At 39.2% G+C, this 21,425-nt stretch overlaps 1 protein-coding gene across 3 annotated transcripts; it reads right to left on the bottom strand.

Annotated features, from left to right (window-relative positions):
- Positions 1–659: 659 nt before the first annotated feature.
- On the bottom strand, positions 660–20,616 carry LOC140141812 (uncharacterized). Of its 3 annotated transcripts, none has more exons than XM_072163674.1 (6): positions 20,421–20,616; positions 11,756–12,225; positions 10,083–10,199; positions 9,690–9,806; positions 1,999–2,082; positions 660–764 (listed from the first exon to the last, which is right to left on the bottom strand). In XM_072163674.1, the coding sequence occupies exons 1-5, from the start codon at positions 20,482–20,484 to the stop codon at positions 2,008–2,010; spliced, it is 843 nt and encodes a 280-aa protein (XP_072019775.1). In that variant the 5' UTR covers positions 20,485–20,616; the 3' UTR covers positions 660–764; positions 1,999–2,007. The 3 variants fall into 3 exon arrangements, with proteins under 3 accessions (XP_072019775.1, XP_072019776.1, XP_072019777.1); XM_072163675.1 differs by having other exon boundaries at positions 20,430–20,616; XM_072163676.1 differs by lacking the exon at positions 10,083–10,199.
- Between the last annotated feature and the right edge of the window lie 809 nt (positions 20,617–21,425).

Here is a 21,425-nt window from a genome sequence, read left to right as displayed (position 1 = left end):
TAAGATTGCAGGAACATTCTCAAGTGTTTAAGAATATATTGTAATGCAACTGTACCTATTGGCCTGAATGTGTGTATGGACCCCCTCTCAGGCTCTTCTCTCTACCTCTCTTTTTTCCTCCCCCTCCTTTCTGTTTCCTTTTCCCTTACACATTTTTTGCCAGGGGCAGTTGCTCCCCCCCCCCTCCCTGGCTGATCAATCCCCTAAAATTGTCAAACTCTGATAAAAACCGAGATAATAAAATAAGAAGAGAAGAAAAGGAGAGGACGAAAAAGGGAAAACTGTCAGGGAAATAGGGAACAGAATCAATACCAATAGCAAACACTGCGCAAATAATTATACCTGACAAATGAGGTCAGTTTTCACACTCATTCAACCAATAATAGCTCTTGTCTGTGTAGGCTCAGGTAAACAAAGCATTAATCTTTCAAGATGTCATATAGCGCATACTTGCAGTGCAATGTTCTGCATTATCATAGATTTGTAGTTATTCTTTTGGTTACAATGAAAAAGAGCTATCAAAATCACATAAATAATAAGAATAATGTCATAAAATTGAACTCACATGTCTTTAGATTTTGTGCACTCATCATCTGATGAATCACTGCTGTTGGAGTCACAGTCAGGCTGCCATGTAGGGTCTTCCCTCTCCGCATCTTCAGGTTCTTCATTGTCATCAATGCATGGTTTTTGTGATGCGACAGGACCAGCTGGCTGCGCTAGGATATCTGGGATGATCGTACACATACCAGCTGTCTGAGCCCCTGCAAGCATGCACATCATGGATTTAAAAAAAAAGTAGATATTTATATAGCGCTTTATGCCGTAAACAGCCTCAAGGCGCTTTACATTTATTCTGCCGTCATTAGAATATGTGGGAACCACGTTTACAGCCTACAAGTGGCGTAGGGTTCATCAGTACAACGACTCACGACTGTGACTACCCCTAACAGCTTCCCATTGCACCTGGGTGGGGTGAGGCAAGCGAGGCAAAGCGCCTTGCCCAAGGGCGCTTAAACACGGTGGTGGGACGGGAATCGAACACACACACACGTTGAGCAAGCTCTCAGATAATGAGTCCAAGGTCAGTAACCACTGAGCCACTGCGCCCTGGATATAATCATTGATAATAATTAAACTTAAAACACAAAACTCAAGTAATCCTTAACGATCACATAACCAAGGCTGATTTAGGGGGCCCGGTACTTTTCTTTTCTATGGAAATTGTTAAATTTTGACTCTGATTGGAAGAAGTTGCCCCTGTAACAGTCCCCCCCCCTATGATGATATGGCACTGATATGCCGCCACCAAAAACCTTGAAGCAGAAGGGAGGGGCTTTATGTGACTAGAGTTACAAAGATGAACATAACAAAGGTTTGTAAATACAAATAATATGCAAGATGTAAATAAGCTCATTAATATTCATAAATATGCAAATAATGTGAAACAAAACTATACAGCACATTAGACCATCATATCCTATCACCATACCAAGTTTGAAGTTGATGGTTTATTGCATCAGAGCTGCACAGGGGATTAATGGTTTTGCTTTCGCCTGGACAAACAACCAGACAGCCAAACAAACATTGATGAATCACTGCTGTTGAGGGGCAACGATCCTTTTTTCTATGGAAATTGTTATATTTTGACTCTGATTGGAGGAAGGTGCCCCTGTCCCCCTATGATACTGCACCGATACGCCACCACCAAAAACCTTGAAGCAGGGGAGGGCTTTATGAAACTAGAAAAACTTCTAGAATTACACGGTTCGTAATTAAGGTGGCCCCACACAAAGCTGTACATAAAAAAGGTTTGTAAATACAAATAATATGCAAGATGCAAATAAGCTCATTAATATTCATAAATATGCAAATAACATGACACAAAACTATACAGCACATCAGGCCACCATATCCTATCACCACACCATCACATTGTCCCTCCAAACCATCACATTGTCCCTTTCAAACTTGTACATGAGAAACACATTTCCTTACCGCTTGATTTCACAATATTCGATGGTGACGCCTCACACCACAGGGATGCATCCTAACTTTTGCTTGAGTTTGTTGGGATACCATCTATGCAGGAAAATTCAGAAACATAAAGATACAATTTTACACTTGCTGGCAGAATAGGATGGCACTTTGAGAGTGTACACTGCGAAAACACGAAAGTGGGGTCCTGATTGCCTAATTCAATAATCTAACAATCATAGCAACAGACAGGTAATCTGATGACGGGCAGGCACTCGCGTCGATCAGACCAAGAGAGTGCTCTTTTCTGAAAGCCAGTGTAGATTAGCCCTACCACAGGGCCTTTTTTTACACACTATAAACTCCGAGACACCATGCTATAAACTGAGAACTGCTAAAACCCAGTGATATTTACAACCCACTAACCGCTGTCCCTGAGAAAAACCCCTTTTTCTCGGGGACAGCGTTAGTGGGTTAGCAGTTCTCGGGTATAGCATGTCTCCAGTATAGCGTGTAAAAAGAAAGAAAAATGGCCCTGTAGTAGGACTAGTGTAGATCTACATATGTATATCAATCCCAATATTGATAAAAACTAAACCACACTACTGCACACTGGAGAGGTTTTCTGTCAACAACTGATAAAATGGCATAATATTTTAGACTAAAATAGTTAAAATTGTATACAGTCTCTTATCATTGTTATAAGTTACGACTTCTTGAGTACCACTTTGGAACTTGTGGTTAGTGATATCAATGAGGTAACCCATTAAACTAGTAAATACATCCAATCAAAACCTTCACTCTTAGAGCGAATGTTTCAATTAAAAGTATATTGTATACACTTTGAGGGTTTAGTCATTAGTGCAACAAAGGGCTATCTGCATTTTTGGCAATATTGAAGTCTTGGTACCAAAATAATCCTTAGAACACGGGGATATTTAGACTACCCCGTAGTCCACTTGCCCATTGTGCATACTCAGGATTTGTATTTAAGCTTAAAACTCTGATTTAATTAATGTGTGCACAATTGATAGATTTTCACATGTGTTCTTTTCAGTCACCCTACTCCCTCTGTTTGTTAGCTTCCCAAGTGGACTACTGACTTTGGATTGCGGTCAGAGATGCTTAACACGGCTGTCTATGAGCTTCTATGGATGAGATTGTCGGAAATCTGGCCTACTAAAATTGGCCATGATGTAATGCATCTTTAAATGGATCTGGCTTGTGATTGGTCGCCCGATCTCGTTATGGTTTTTAAACCATAAAAATCCTCCGGTACCTGGTACACAAGTATGTGGCCTACCCCGCCTTTGTGTTGTGTAATTGCATGAACGCGTCAATAAGTGCATGAACGCGTCTTGTATTTGCTTGCGGTTAAATTTGATTGATAAACAAGTATGATTGACAGTGTGAGTGTTAGGGACTTTGCCCGTTCAAAATACTGTTTAAAATTGAAAGTCCATAGTCTATTTTTAACATGGAATTTCGCGATTAATAAACTGGCAGATTCTAAAATCAGAATTGTTCAGTATTGAAGTGCCAATACAATTATGGCATTATGATATGTTGCATTTAATAATACAAGCTAACGTACACTTTACTTTTACTGTCACTAATATAATTATATAAACTTTTTCATAACAATTTTATACTAGTATTTTGATGTAATTAATATCAGTATAATTTCGAGTTCAACAGAATGCTTTCATCATGATTAACATCAAAAATAGACTATGGCATAGTCTAGGGATATTCTGAACACAAAGGGCTATCTGCAGTGAAATTTGTATTTAAATTATGTGGATTTCAAAATCAGACTTCCTGAGCAAAAGTGCCATTTTGTTTAGTGCAACAAAGGGCTATCTGCAAAGCTTGTATAGAGTTTGTGTAGGCAACACAAGGGGTCTCTGGTGTTTAGAACAATAAAGGGCAATCTGCATCTGGGTATCTGCAAAAGTTTTTGTTTGCTCATATCTCGAAATGCCTAATTTGTAGATAGCCCTTCGTTGCACTTACCCTTCGACTTGTACTTGAAGAATTATGTGTTACATGCAATGCTCCCATGACAGTGTGAGTGTTAGGGACTTTGCCCGTTCAAAATACCGTTTAAAATTGAAAGTCCATAGTCTATTTTTAACATGGAATTTCGCGATTAATAAACTGGCAGATTCTAAAATCAGAATTGTTCAGTATTGAAGTGCCAATACAATTATGGCATTATGATATGTTGCATTTAATAATACAAGCTAACGTACACTTTACTTTTACTGTCACTAATATAATTATATAAACTTTTTCATAACAATTTTATACTAGTATTTTGATGTAATTAATATCAGTATAATTTCGAGTTCAACAGAATGCTTTCATCATGATTAACATCAAAAATAGACTATGGCATAGTCTAGGGGATATTCTGAACACAAAGGGCTATCTGCAGTGAAATTTGTATTTAAATTATGTGGATTTCAAAATCAGACTTCCTGAGCAAAAGTGCCATTTTGTTTAGTGCAACAAAGGGCTATCTGCAAAGCTTGTATAGAGTTTGTGTAGGCAACACAAGGGGTCTCTGGTGTTTAGAACAATAAAGGGCAATCTGCATCTGGGTATCTGCAAAAGTTTTTGTTTGCTCATATCTCGAAATGCCTAATTTGTAGATAGCCCTTCGTTGCACTTACCCTTCGACTTGTACTTGAAGAATTATGTGTTACATGCAATGCAATGCAATATCACAATGTCAACTGAATATATGGATCACACTCTGAATCAAAATTATCTGCATGTACTATCTTTCCAAATGGTACGAGGGGTAGGGTGCATCAAACGCCCCTCATGTCAACCATATTTTTTGTACCTAGTGTCAAACTGTGCCACTTAACTAGAAAATCATCCCCTCCAAATTTAAATTCAATCGGAGGTCAAGAAGGGGGTCCACCGTGAGCTTAAAGTTCGGACAGAGGCAACCAATAAAAGTCCGGCGGCAGCTATTGTATTATATATACAGTTATACACACACATTAATAGCTGCCTTTAGTGAAAGTTTTTAAAGTACTTCACATTTCAGCCAATACTCAATCAAATGCAAATCCATTTGAACTAAGCAAAAAGGCAGCTATTTTCAGACATATTTGAGGTCATAATAATAGCTGCCATGTGCATGTTTCTCTATTTACAGCTGTTTCTGCATGGAAAATGGATCCATCACGCCTACAAGCTTAAAGTTTGTGTATGATAGGTGCCTTTAACTAAATGACAAATCAATCAGGCAGCTATTTAGTTTTCATTACTTTATACTGCACATCACTGTGGCTGCCATATGAATAACAATGTAATAAATTGCTTAATATTTATCAGTCCATATGATATGCTTTCACAGATTAGGTGTCCGTTTTCTATCTTGCTCCACCACTTGCAAGACATTTGATTATGTTCCTCACTCTGGGCAGTAGCTAGGAAATCTGTATGAGTTTCACGACAATTTCTGCTGCATCATTTACCACATTGAGGGCTCTAACATTGCTAAGCGAAAGCAGTAAAGCTAAGGACTCGGGCCAATCAATTACAAGCAGTCATGTATGTCCAAACTGCTGTATAGTATCAAAATCTCTCTAATGCAGAATCACATTGAACAGCTTCCGCAAGGCACTGTGACAACAAAGCACCAGATGAGCTACCAAAGAAATGTGAATTTGTTGTATTTGCAACAATAATCTAAAGTTCCTGCTGGATAACATGCAGTATTGCTTCTGACCAGCCATGGAATGATCTTCAGTTGTACAATCGCCTCCTGCAGTATGCCGATATCAATTTTGGTGTTGCAACAAGTGCACGCAAACCCACAAAGCCCTGAGCAGACATCTGTGGTACATGTATCTCACCGAAGAGATGGCACCGCTTGCTCCCTTCAGTGGAAAGGTACCAGTACAATAGAGACTAGCTTTAGCGAGAAGGCTACTTGAACTTAAACCTGATGCAGCAGCACTAAAGCCATATATGCACTTGGCGCAGGCTTTGGAAAGCCAAAGTTCCCTGACCATGAGAATATCACTTAGTCAACACACACCGTCGACGTCCTATACGATAAATATAAATTTAATACTCCGTTGGTGAGCGACGGGCGAGTGGTAGTGAGCGACAGGCGAGTGGTATTTCACTGAACGCAAGAAAAGGAGTTCTATCTGATTGGCTAGCAATCGATCGCTTAGGTCGCTCAGTAGTCAACTACAAACTCATGCATTCAATTCGATTGAAATCGATTATTCTATTATTGACGAAGATAAAGAGCGTGATAGTGTGTCAATAATGTGCATTGTATTGCACCTGGCTTTACCAGCATTCCTTTATAAAATAATTTTCTCAAAGAGTTGAATATTATCAAAATTTTTACCCAGGATTTCAAATTTTTACCCGCAAATTGCAGTTAAACATATCCACAGCAAAATACCGGTCCTCACTAATTAGTACATTTAATTTCCAGTTAGTACATTTAAACGAAACCTGTGATTTACGTGACAACAAATAAAATTTTCTTACAATAGAAATATCATATGGGATACTGATATGGTAGGCCGCAACCGCCACAACGTGGAGCTGCTACGCGTAGCTGACTTTTTGTTCCGTGGAGCCAAATTGACCAATCATGTTAGAGTTTTTCATTACTCGGAGGTAAAACTGACCAATCAAGTACGACTTACTCATTACGTGAAGTGAATTTAGTCATTAAGATTTTGCCAGACGAGATTCACGTAGTTGCAAGATATCCTCGGTCACGATAGTTATGATTCAAAAAGTAATTTATGAAAAGTACGAACCGACTTATTATTAAGATGGACATGCACTCACAAGAAACTCATACAGTATTGTACACAACTATATAGCTAGGCAGAGTGGTGGTAAACCATGCACACAATTCAGGCTGATTTGTACATCTTATTGGCGTGGCCTCGCGAATTCGACCTTCAGCAAACCAGTTCGGATTTACTTTATATACTAGTAGTAGGCCATACATACTGCAGTTACGGTACTGCCCGTTTTCCTATACACAATACTCAGTGCGCTCACCATTGACGCGTGACCTAGTGTATGTTAGAAGTATTATGCCATTGCCTATATGACGTCACTGTGTAAAAAATAACCAGTCAATATTTAAAGTATTCTCTGAAATTCTAGAAAATATAGTTTTGTAACATTTCCTAAATTTTTAGCTAATTTAGGTGTTTGGAAATATTGGTACTTTTGTGTTTTAGGAAGGATATGTAAACGACAGATAACACCACAAAATATGAACAAATTATTTCTAAACCGTGTTAAGTCTGCAAACCATTATGCTTCTCATTTTCAAGAACGCTGGTTAACAATAAGCAGACTATTGTCTCATTTAAGTAAACAAAAGCCCAGACAGTATTGTTACCTTGCGTTCAGCTTTATAATCATTCACCCAACTGAAACTATAATACCAGCTCATTGTTCATTGCACAGGTAAAACAGACACAAGTGCAGTGTGTATTTAACCAGAGAAGATCTGATGTAACATAGTTGAGCTGTTTTCATTGAGTGTTATCTTGGTTTAATAGCTTTTAATGGGGTTTAAGTCCTTCAAAGGTCGTGGTGAATTCTACTGTAGACATGACTGCATCATGATTATTTTAAAGTCAACAACATTCAACAATATGATCACCGTGATAGTATGACAGTATCAGTACCGTGGGTGTCAGTGATCCTGGCCTGACACAGTAGACAAACAAACAAACACGCCACACACATGGCACATGCATGCAAGGTAACATTGACTATACACTAATCAAACAATGGTATTGATCCTGTACAACTGTTTGTGGTTTATTTACATTCGATTCATTTAAAATCCACATAGTAAACATTAATTTTGGCAAGAGTTTTCTCTCTGGAACGATGATGCATCAACTGGCTCCGGCGTAATGAAAAGATCTAACATGATTGGTCAATTTAGCTCGCATGGTTAAAAAGTAAGCTACGCAGTAGCAGCTCCACGTTGTGGCGTTACTGCCAGCCATATACTGATCATGCGAAAATCGTAAAACATAGAATAGAAACAGTGTGGCCGGCTCTCAAAATCTCAAATTGTATGCATAGCCTGAGTCGCACGGCCTATCTCAAACAAAATAGCTCAAAATCACCATGCGTAGTTGTTGAAAAACGTGAGGATTTATCGTACTACCACGGCAATTTTTAACACGAAGATATAGGGATGTCGACGGTGTGCAACAGTCGTCCTAGCTGATTTTGCAGGCAAGGTTCACTATGAACATCCTGCAGATCAATAACAAATTCCTAGCAGACAATGTTGACACTTGGCCCGAGTCCTCAGTTTATCTGCAATTGCTTAGCAATGTTAGAGCCGTCAATGTAGCTCAATGTGGTAAATGATGCAGCAGAACGTGGCATGAAACTCAGTGCAGATTTCCTAGCTGCTGCCCAGAGTTAGGAACATTATCAAAATGTCTTGCAAGTGGTGGAGCAAGATAGAAAACGGACACCTAATCTGAGAGAGCGTAAACTGAATGATGTTACCTATAGTCTATACCAATATCATATGGACTGATAAGCAACATAGATAAGTACATTTATTACATTGTTATTCATATGGCAGCCACAGTGATGTTCAGTATAAAGTAATGAAAACTAAATAGCTGCCTGATTGATTTGTCATTAAGTAAAAGGCACCTATCACACAAACTTTATAAGCTCGCAGCATGCAATGGACCCATTTTCCATGCAGAAATGGCTGTAAATAGAGAAACATGCACATGGCAGCTATTATTATGACTTCAAATATGTCTGAAAATAGCTGCCTTTTTGCTTAGTTCAAATGGATTTGCATTTTATTGAGTATTGTCTGAGATAAGAGGTACTTTAAAAACATTCACTAAAGGCAGCTATTAATATGTATGTATAACTGAATATAATTCATTAGCTGCCGGCCGGACTTTTACTGGTTGCCTCTCTCCGAACTTTAAGCTCACGGTGGACCCCCTTCCCGACCTCCGATTGAATTTAAATTTGGAGGGGATGATTTTCTAGTTAAATGGCACAGTTTGGCACTAGGTACAAAAAATATGGTTGACATGAGGGGCGTTTGATGCACCCTAACGAGGGGGTATCAAAAAGTTTTTGAAATCACCCAGAAACGAAGGAGCTATATCGATGAACTTTTGTCACTGTAATCACTGGTCCTTTTGACCATTATGGTCCAAAATGGTCTCATAAGTATGTTTACTTTCTTTTCAGGTGGTGTTCAATGAGCGGTAAGTGCATAACCTTTTCATGATAAGATCCTCCACTTTCTTCACTGTGGTCACATCATCTCAAAGTGATGGACGTCCACTTCTTGGCATCTGGGACATGTGGCCAGCGTGCCTCAATTTGGTTATTAACTTACCGCCCATCTAGCACCACCTGTAAAGAAAGTAAACATCATACTTATGGGACCATTTTTGGACCATAATGTACATAAGGACCAGTGATTACACTGACAAAATTTCATTGATAAACTTTTTGATACCTCCTCATATGTGATCCAGTTACCACTGAGTTATGTTACCACTTCGCTGGTAAATCACAATAAAGTTAGTAACTGGCGAATGTACGTATGGGAAATGTCCATTTTATGTTTTATGTACTTTTGTACCATCAACATACATGTATGCATACATTGGTGTATACAAATAACTAACCTGTTTTGAAGCTTGAGTGCCTGTATTATTTTCTTCTTTGGTTTGTATTGACTGAGTTTCTTGTGACTTTCCTTCAGCAGCTTTACGTGCGTACTCGTCTTCAATCTCTCTCACAGTCTGAAAAGAGTACAATGTAGAAGAGAAAATCAAAATGAGAATAATAAAATGTCAAACATTTATAATGTCAAAGTCAAGGCTCCCGCTAGCCTTCAAAAACTCTGCGTCCAATCGGACGCACAACTGTAAAGCCTGGTCAGGAAATGTGCGTCCCACAAAATTTTTGTGCGTCCATACATGTATGTTTTAATTAATGTGTTGGGCAACAAAGAATACAATTTTACGATTGAGGGTATTGCGATTGAGGGTATTGCATCGCAGTTTTAAATAACTAACCTGTTTTGAAGCTTGAATGCCTGTATTATTTTCTTCTTTGGTTTGTATTGAATGAGTTTCTTGTGACTTTCCTTCAGCAGCTTTACATGCGTACTCGTCTTCAATCTCTCTCACAGTCTGAAAAGAGTACAATGTAGAAGAGAAAATCAAAATGAGAATAATAAATACCACATTCCCATTAATTAGCAGTCAAGTTAGCTCCTGGGATTAGCTCAATTGATAAGGCTTTCTATTATGGTGCGAGAGGTTGCGGGTTGAATCCTGTCAGTGGTTTTTATTTCCCTATTAAAATGATTATATTAGTCATGTAGGCTCTACTTTGGCCAGCTTTTTCTTGGTCGGGGGGCCCAGACAGAAAAAAATTGCAGTTGCATCACACATACATATACCGGTACATGTCTTCGAGCTTCCAAAAAAGACTTTACTGCGACAATGTGTGTGTGCACAAATTTTGTGTTTTACACTATTTTTGACCATGATTGGGATGAAAAGGGCTTGTGAATATGTGTGAGCGTAGCACGTAAAATATGTGTATTTTACAATATTGCCCCTTGTTCCTTTTCTTTTCCTTTGCCCTCCAGATTTTTTCTCTTTCATGTTTTGCCAGAGGGTCACTCTGCCCACCCCTCTCACTGGCTACGCTACTGTTTCTTGAGAAAACTAGAGTAGTAGAGTATGGTACGTAAGAAAAGCTGATGAAAGCAAAATGGTCTCTGGTCAAAAAGCTGCCTGGTGCCTTGTACAATTTGTACATTAAAGCCATATTATAACATTTGCTGTGGAGGACGCCCTCACTAATTTTTTAAAATTCAATTTTTTACACGATTATATTGTACTTTATTTAACCAATATATCCTGCAAAAATCAAGACTCTAGGTGCTGTAGTTTTGTCAAAATCCGAGATTTCATTATTTCCGGCGTTTCATTATTACGATGGAATTATTAGTCAAACGCATACACGATGTTCATAACACACAGTATGTACACGGCGTGCGGGACGGTGATCTACACAACAAAGGGTCGTACCATAACATGACCGAAGGAGTGGTACGTATTGGCGACATATGCGCTGGTAGTAAATTCCAATTTTCTTTGCTTTGCCGTAGTTGTTTGGCTCAAAAATAAAAGGGGATATATCTGACAGTAACAACTAACATTTTATGGCAAAGAAATGCTAATCTATTTTGTATGAAAATGTTATAATATGGCTTTAAGTACATTGCAGACATATATAATGTAAGAAATAACCGCCCACCCAAAATGACATTATTAGCCCTAACATCCTGGTTGCTTTTTGGCGAGGGGGAAGGAAAGGAGGAGGAAAGAAGAAGAAGATCGGGTGCGGTTTTGAACCCCCGACACTTCGGGTGCCACGCCTGTGCACTGGCCTACCTTGCCACGGGGGAGTAGCTTGCCCGGCCAAGCTTTCCGTCCCCATAGGACTGTTCGCATGATGACCCAATAGCATCACGTGGGATACCTGCTTGTGCCTACTCTTTCTGAATTGAGGTTTTTTGATGTTTAGTAGGGTTAGGGTTAAGCGCTCTGGGCATTTGATGAAACGAATAATACGGTATATGACTCATTATACTGCTCATACTGTGATCAATTCCAAAATTAAATTTCAGAACTTTCAGAACTACCGTACTACATAAATAGAAGTTAAAACCAACCTTTTGATGTGTGTAAGTTGATATTCTTCTTTTCTTTGCAGTGGAGGTCGTCATGGCTATTGCTGGAGTGATGTCAGAATTGGTACCAGGCCTATCGAAGAACTCTGGTGGAAAGGGATTGGCAAATGTTTCATTTTTCAACGAAGGAACAGCCCTTTCCTTCAGTGCTGGTGGGTTCTTGCGCAATCCCAATTTGTACATTCGTAGTTGACTTTCCTCAAACTGGTCGAGTTTAAAATGACCGCTGCAAACGCATACTCTTACATAATCACTGGGGTTAAACTTAAATCCCCTCGTTCCTCTTATGAAACGTACCCACTCCGATTTGATAGATGCAGGTTTTTCCGGCAGGGTATACAACGAGAACCCATCTTTTGAGGTCATACCACACTTGCCTAGTACACAGCGATTACCAGAGGGCGATTTCCTCTTTCTTTTCTGGCTCTCAGGCTTCTTCTTTTCCACCGTGTCTGTTTAAAGATAAAAAAATCAGGACTTAGTAGGGATTGAAACCTGGTCACTGGATTACCAGTCGAGTCTAACCACTGTACTACCTGAGTTCACAATCGGGCAATCTCAACTTAAGTCCCCAAGATACAGTGTCATTGTGTCTCAGCGGCCAATTATAAAATTAAATAATAAAGAAGGAGGCGACCTATATGCTTCACCCTAGCAGGGCATAAGACATTGTGAGACACAAATTAATATACGCGACGATTGGAAATAAACGATACAAGCCCAAGGAATTATGATTTAAATGGCACCATTGGATTATTGAGGTGCTATCTCCTATCTGGAGATAATTTGGGATCCCTACAGAACTCCAACATTACAAAGCTACTTTGGAGAAAATCCAATGTCGTGCTGCATGCTGCATTCAAAAAGATCTCTGTACATGTAGTAAATAAAGTGTCACAAAGATGCTGACTAATCTCAAATGGGAAACGTTAGAAAACCGTCATACCAATTTTACCAAACTCCACTTATAACTCACAATAAAGGTCAACAAAGTTCACAACTTGGCACCATCAGAAGCTGTTCAACATCCAATCGCGAAACTAGAAACTCACCGACCTCATCTTTTAAATACATTAGCTTTTCAGAATTGTTGCCAAGCATGCCAAGGGCAATACTCCCTTGCACTACATGTACAAGCAGAATGGAAGCTCCTGCCGGCAGAGATCCATAACATTCATGGAAGTTAACATTTTTCATGTTTTAAGGGGGTACTACACCCTGGCCAATTTTGTGCCTATTTTTGCATTTTTCTCAAAAAATTATAGCGCATTGGTGACAGGTAAGATATGTATATTATAGGGGCAAAGACTACAACTACTGCACTGAAAATTCAGCAACTCAAGGTAAGTAGTTATTGATTTATTGATTAAATATTGGTTTTCCCTCATTTTTGACTGTAACTCCACAACTGTTGTCTGTGCTTTCCAGTGCAGAAGTTGTAGTCCATGCCCCTATAATATACATATCTTACTTGTCACCAATGCGCTATAATTTTTGAGAAAAATGCACAAATAGGCACAAAATTGGCCAGGGGTGTAGTACCCCCTTAAGAGCAAATTGGATGATCTGAACATTAATGAATAGTCAAAAGCGCTCACTTCAAGATTAATTTAGACATCAAACTACATTGACCTGGCAGGTTGATGGACTACATTGTATGCCAAGTATTGCAGTAGAGTAGAGTAGAAGCAGAAGTTCTGCAGCATGCCAACGGTGATTGCACAGTAAGTATTATAAAAGATTTCATTGGAACAAAACCAAAATGGAACTCGATATTGATGGTTTCGCCTATCATGGTCGGTAGGCATCATCAGAATGATGGTTGTAGATCCTACTTCCGGTTGGACTTATCCCGACTGAAGCGGGTGTTTTATCAGCCAGGAGAGGATCATACATGTGACTAAGGAAGTGGGCCCCCTCGTCTTTGTTATGATGTTGGGACCTCGTCTCCTGATCCAAATGGGATTCTTTGATTCTTCTTGTGGTGGCGTCATCCTCCTTACAAAGAATTTGTAAGCATTGTCCTAATTAATGACATGATTTTGTTGGACCGCATGATCCGCTATGGCCGACTTAAGACTGTTCACTCGCCAATTGCTTGCGGGTTTGACGAGTGTAGTTCGTTTTGGTTGTAGACACCCTGGCAGTTTCTTTTTGGTGTTCACTAAGTCTTGTTTCAAATTTGCGGCCCGTTTCACCGACATAGGAATGTTTACAGTTCGTGCACGGTATCTCGTATACACAATTGGTGGTGCTGAGAGGATCGATTTTATCTTTAGGATGGACTAGCATTAAGTCAGACCTTCATTTCTAGAAACTGCTGGAGCTCTAGTCTATTAAATCACTCTACGGACTTTATTATGGAGCTCAACAAGAAGCTCAATTTACAATGTCTAGCATTTAAAACATGATATTTTCAAGCTTGATAAATTGCACTTCTGAAATATTTTCAGGAGCTCTCTGAGGAGCTCCAGAGCTGTAGAGCTCCTTAAAAATGAAGGTCTGGCATTTTGTGGAGGGTGGTGTTCAGTTTAATAGCTGTAGCTATACCATGTTTTCGGAAGCTTCTGTTGGCTTTCTCTGAGAGTCCCTCTACGTATGGGATCACAACAAGCCCTTGGTCTGATTTTTACTGTCTTTCTTGGTGTTAGTCTTGCTCTGTTCTTTCACCATTTTTTCTTTGACTTGTTTGAACATCCAATCCGGGTAACCGCATCACCCTTTTCTTCATCCTGCTTCCTATCCTCTTCAGTCTTCAGTAACAATGCTATTCATTCTATCGAGTAGAGTATGGATTACACCAAGTTTATGGTGAATTGGGTGGTGCGACTCGAAATTAAGGTATTGGTCAGTGTGGGTGACCTTCCTGTAAACTAACAACAATCATCATCATCGTCGTCGTCGTCATCGTCATCATCATCATTAATGAGCCATCTGCTTTCCGTACAATTAAAGTGTCCAAAAATAGGATGGTACCTTCTTGTTCTTTCTCGTATGTAAACTTTAGGCTTCCTGTGGGGTCGCTTTGATTGAGATGGTCCATGAGATTGTCAAACCTGTTCTTTTTTGACAATTACTAAGCCAAAAAAGAAACTTATAATTTTTCACCAGGCCATATCTTAAAATCCTGTCCATCAAAATTAACCAAAATTACACACAGGATTGCCTCAATACTCTACTCTAAACACATGTCAGTAACCAATCAGTTGACCAACTGACACAACAGCAAAATGCACTGATATGGGACAACTTACTGGACCACATTCACAGCCCTATTGGCACCCAGCAAAAGAAATCTGTGAGAATGGCATCTTGAATCACAGGTCACAGCAACCAATTTTAACAACATTAAGTTAAAAACATTAAAGAGAGTCAAAACAAACTTACCAGGATCATTATGTCACATGAAAAAAAAAATAATGAAGTCCTTTAGTAACGAGAAGCATGGGGCAATCTCCCCAGGATATCATCAGGAACTTGGTTGGAAGCATGAGAAGCAGGTGCACAGCATGCGTGCAAGCGCACGGTGGACATACCCGTTACTAATGGACTTCATTATTTTGTTTGGACATTTGACATGATGATCCTGGTGACTCAAGATGCCGTTCTCACAGATTTTGTTTGTTGGGTGCCAATAGGGCTGTGAATGTGGTCCAGGAAGCTGTTCCATATCAGTGCATTTTGCTATTGTGTCAGTTGGACAACTGCTTGATTAATGACATGTGTTTAGGGTAGAGTATTGAGGCAATACTGTGTGTAATTTTGGTTAATTTTGATGGACAGGATTTTAAGATACGACCTTGTGAAAAATTATAAGTTTCTTTTTTGGCTTAGTGTACAAATGTATATGTCATCGACATATCTCTTCCAATTCCAAAGGGTAGGTGCGTAGGTCTACAATCCAATGGTGCCGAGGTCAGCGCTTGTTCTGAAAATTCTAAGTACAATTTAGCCACCACCGGGGCGACGGGGCTACCCATTGATGCACCGAACCGCTGTTTATACATTGTATATCTTACCATGGAATACGAAATATGTTGTGGTGAGCACAAAGCGTAATAATTCAATAACATCAGCGACAGTGAGCAGAGTTCTATTTTTCAAGGTCTTGTCATCCTCAAGCCGAGATTTTTAAAATAACTTCCAGCAATTTATCTATGGGTGTGTTCGTAAACGAGACAACATCATGGGAGTTAAAACTCTCCCCCTCTTCGATAAACACTTTTGCTATACTTTCCGCTTAGTGCTTTGAATTACGAACATGATGTTCAGTATCACCTACAAGGGTAACTAAAATGTCAGCTAGCGCACGACATGTCTGGTAGCCCATGGTGCCAGTATAATCCACGATCGGACGGACCTTAGTTATTGCCTGGCTTATGGCTTATGAATTTTCAGGGTACCGTAAATTCTAGGTATATTTTCAGCTGTAGGATAGAGGAGCTCATATTGTGATCTTGTCCTTGATCTACATGTACATCGAATGTATGGAGCTGGTATATAAACCATCTCAGTAAGGCCTTGTCCATTTGGTAAAAGCTGTAACTCACACATACGATGGGTGTATCCTTGATCTTTAACCCACATTCTCAATCTCTCATACCAGAGGTTAAAATAAAACAATCCCTAACTGATTATCAAAAGATCGTAAATTTAGTTTCCTGAAACGTGCCGGCGAAACGATTTGTTTACAAGTAACAATCCTTGTTCCGACACCGATTCCATTCATTCGGCAAACCACGTGATCACTCAGATGAACTAGGATTGGACGATCGATTGAGTTAAATTTGATCCAGGTTACCGGGCCATGCCTAATGGCGACATTTGCGTCTTGGAAATATTTTTCAGCCACGTTGCAAAATGATCGGAAATACACCATCAAGGCGACTCGATCGGTAAGCATCATTGAAACTAAGCAATATTTAGTAGGCCTACCAGTACTTCTTCTTTTAATTTCTTGGATAAAATTGTAGTTTACAGTTTTGATTACCGTACTGATTAGTTTGATGAGAGTGGATTTAAAAACCAGTCTACTAGTAGACGTTGTAATTGACAATTTGACATTTCCGCCGGAGGATGTGAATCCATTAAGATGTGGTGATCAATTTCATGATTTAAATATTTCCTTTTGGGGCGATTTCCATTTCTTGCTATCATTTTAAAAGCCTGAAAGCATCAATACTAAAGATAGGCTATTAGTCGCTTGTGCAGATATATGTTAACATTGGATTTCATTTCTTGTTTATTGTTTACGGTATGGAAAAGCCTCTTCTGATGCATCTTGTATTGGTTGTATTTCCCACGCATATTCAGCTGATAGTACATGTACAGCTGTGGTGTGCCTTCATAGTTCCAATAATTGGAACTCACAGCTCCGACCGTAAGGAGCTATGTGTATGTGCCGCCGCGATTTAGCGTGCATTCATCATCATTCACATATGTGTTCATCCATATCAAAACGATGCACTTGTCGGCTGCTACATGTTCACATAATAGGTTGTTGTAAATACCAGACTCATCTCATGTGGAGGTCACTTCAAAACATCCCTGATGCATGAAGTCATATGGTTAAGGAGTGTTCTCTATATTCCTAAACCATTTGACTTGGGGATGATTTGAAGTGATCTCCACTTGAGATGAGTCTGCTATTTATTCCTAACTATTATTTAGAAAGAGAAACATGTTGCAGCCGACAAGTGCATTGTTTTGATATGGATGTATAGTACATATGTACATGGTTGTGGAGTGGACTTTTCGCTGCTCATAAAAATCGCTCAAAAATCGTCTTTTTAAATATTTCTTTGGACAAAAGCTGATGCATAGAATAAGTTTAGCAATCACAGATGACATACATCAGTAACACAGCCTCACAGGTTTCTAAAGTGAGTATTTTACTAGATATAGGGCCTACTAATGCAAATTTGCCAAAATAAAACCCTGGAGGCGCCCTACGGCGGGAGTACCTACAACTTGAGAACAACAAGTCCTCAAAAACATCCAAATTTGTACATGTAGTAGGTATCCCAGGCAAACCTTAGTTAACACATTTGCTAGTCAGCGAAATTCGCCGAGACCGGGGCCCAAACACAATGCATATTTACATAGAAATTTGAATTTTTTTCGAGAATAGGTCGGTGAAGGAAACCTACATAAATATGTTTTCTATACTTCACTTGACCCAAATATATGATTTTTTATGGTGATAATCAAGTCGCACATGGAATTATAGAGGGATTTTGATAGCAGTTCCATTAAAAAAAAGCTGGAAACGGCATAAGACTCAGAGCTCGCAGCACCACTGAAATGAAGATTTGGGGAATGTTGCTAGCTGAATCTTTTTGATGAAAGTCAGTCTTTGACAAGATGTAACTTTGCTATGGAAAGTGCTATGAAAAAAAGGTTTTCAGTTTTGGCTTTGTTTACTCAAGCAAGGGCTTTAATTTGATATATAAAATGATGCAGTTTGATGGCAAATTTGAATTCACCTAGCATACCTACATGTAGTTACTACAACTAGTCTAGGTCGTTCTAGACTCGCTTGCCAGTCCTATATACGCCGTACCTATGTATATTGAGGACTGGCTTACGCCATTTTGGATGTCAATGGGAAATACACACTTAACGATTTGCGCCGGTTAGAAACTTAAAAAAAAATCTTTAAAATTTCATCAATGTATATAAAAGCGGTACCAACCGATTGTGCTTGCTAATTTAAGACTCGGTTGAAACAAAATTAAGGATCGAAAGCATTTTAGTGTCTAAAAGGCAAAATTATCGTCAAAGTTCTGCGAAATCGGCACCCAGGCCTTCATGAAGGGTTCAGAATTGAATCGAACGAAAATATCCGATCTTTGCGATCAAAAACACAAATTTACAACTTTAAACATACTATTGGCAAAAGACATTATTACCAAACAATACAGAATAGAAAATTTGACATCATTTTCTCAAAATATTGAAAAATTTGCTCACTAGACATCGAAAAAGCACGCAATCCAATTCCCGCTCAAGCGCTGTGGGAAACTGAAAGTGCGATAATCGTGACTAGGTCGTTCATGTACTTCCATCATCGTTATCATGTTCATGTTGTTGGTATATCATGATATCACTTTCAAAATTCATGGCTGTATCTAGCTGATTCTAGCATGCAAATTACAATTAGTACTAGTATTAGTATAATACGCTATGCCTGCCACTTCCACATACTTGTGCATAATACGGAAGGTCGATTTGTGCCCATAAATGTTTAGGCCTATGTTAAACTGTATGTTATACAAATTGTACAGCTATCATTTCTACCCTATGACGAACCGACATACCTGTAAATCAAATAGCCCACAAAAACTGGTCATCGCTGGTATTTTTCATGAAGAAAACGACACTTTTTTACGCCGAACATGTCCAAAACACGCCAGCTGACGTACAAGCCTCCCCACGCATGTACATAAACAAGCCATGTTCATTGTTTAATTGTCACCTGCAGCTGTTCGCAAGAAAACTTTCTGCATAAAATTACCTGGGGTCGTTATCAGGCCTGAGACACACTGGCGCTTAGTTTGAGGACAGTCACTATGAGTTACTAATGTCGGCACATGCAGAAAATGCGTGATGGGTCGCCATTTTGTGACTCGTGCAAACTAACACAAACAAATTATTGGACTTAATAATCTTTTCAAGTTTTAATAAAGCGTGCATCTATCATGATAATATTACATTTTATTATTTGAATTACATAAGCTATGTCAATTTTGTGTCCATGTTAATTTTTATATGGATTTACCTGTGTTGATTTTAAACTGTTGTGAACGTGGAGCTACATAAATTGGCAGGCGATTACCCACCATGCAATGCGAATACACGGAAACGATCCAGTTTAGGATGCATCGCAGTTCCTGTTGTGTAAACCAGGCGTAAACCGCCCATCCAACCTGATCGTGTGCACAGGATTTGTGCTGGAGGCTAGTTAATGCGCACAACCAATGCGCAGAAGAAGACCTTGATACTAGGCGGAGCTTACGTTTCACAAGAATGATTGACAGCTGTGAGTAAGTGAAATTCTGTTCTGTGATTGGTACAAAAATATGGTTCTCGTATAAATGAATATATTATCCATGGCTTCAAAATTAGGAACTGTTTCTTCCACAGAGCCCTATATAGGGCTCTATGGTCTCTACTCATCATACACGATCGTAGAAGATCTGGCCAGCGACACGCTTGCCAATCAGGCTAGCTATTTGTACGGCGTGGCCTCTCATCCTTTTTATTATCTCTGGTCTTGTCACGTGGTAGATTCGCCCACCTGTGATTACTGACCTGGATCTGACAGAAGATTGTGGAATTTACGATTTTCAGCAGCAGGATTTTATGAAACTGCCAATATTTGCAAGTATTCTGAAGGATCGGTAATAATTAAAATATTTTTCATGGTGTCGGTAGTGCAAGTTGAAGTTAGTGAATTTGTGGTTTTGTATGTTATGTGCAAGAGTGTTTTCAGGAAGCGTAAATAGGCAGGCCGTTATGCTAAGCTCTCCATGTTATATGCAAGTTCGGCGACGAACTGGACACATCACACGGTAGTGTGATGTGTCCAGCCTGGATATAATAATACGCAAGTAAAGCTTACTGATTTCGACCCTGGTATACTGACCTAATCCACCTATCTCTATCTCTATCTCTACTATGGTTGAGTCGGCAGGGAAATAAAACATCATGCCAAAATGAGACAGCTACATCAAATATGACAAATATATAGATTACAGTAAGTACAATTAATTAGAACTTTCATAAAATAGCCTAAAAAGATGCCCGAAAACTACCCGAAAACTGTCCTGGGCGGATCCATCGTCTCGCTACAACTAGAAATTCCTCCTTTTGTATAGGAGCACCATAGCATTCATGAAGTATGTTCGGGGGGGGGCAGTGGGCACACTCCAACTTTGGAGGTGACGCGTATGTAGGGCTGTTAAGACCCCCCTTTTCAGCGTCGCTGTCACCCTAAGACACCATATTTTTACGAACACATGTTCTGTCACCCGAAGACGCCGTATTTTTTCATTTGATCCTGTCACCAAGACCCTTAGGCCTATACAACAAGTTCAATTTTAACAGCAACTCTCATTTATCACTGTTTTTTTATTTTGAAAAAACAAAGAAATTTGAAGCCATTTAGAACTAGAAATTCGATTTTCGAGGTTTCTGTGGCACTGTTTCGGCTCTTACCCAAAGATCATCCCATAGGCCTCGGACAAAATATGGGTTGGACAAAATAACAATTGGATAAAACTGATAACTTTGAACAAAATGTCATTGGACAAAATATGGGTGGGACAAAATAACAATTGGACAAAATAACTTTGGACAAAATGTATTTGGACAAAGTGTATTTGGACAAGATAATATTGGACAAAATGTATTTGAACAAAACACCGGGACAAAACAATATTGGACAAAATGTATTTGGACAAAATGTTTTTGGACAAAACGTAGGGTAAATTGGGGTAAATGGAACGGTGGGGTAAATGGAACGCTGAGAATACAATTCCCTCAATCAAGAAATTGGGCAACATCATACCAAGTGTTCCATTTACCCCGCAACGCACGTTCTGCTTTCGTTTCATACCCCAAGCGTGGGTTTACTCAGTATTTGAGTGGA

This window comes from Amphiura filiformis, chromosome 20 (assembly GCF_039555335.1).
Source record: "Amphiura filiformis chromosome 20, Afil_fr2py, whole genome shotgun sequence".
Lineage (NCBI taxonomy): Eukaryota > Metazoa > Echinodermata > Ophiuroidea > Amphilepidida > Amphiuridae > Amphiura > Amphiura filiformis.
The sequence above is the reverse complement of the archived record's forward strand: the minus strand, read 5'-3'. Positions and strand labels throughout refer to the sequence as shown.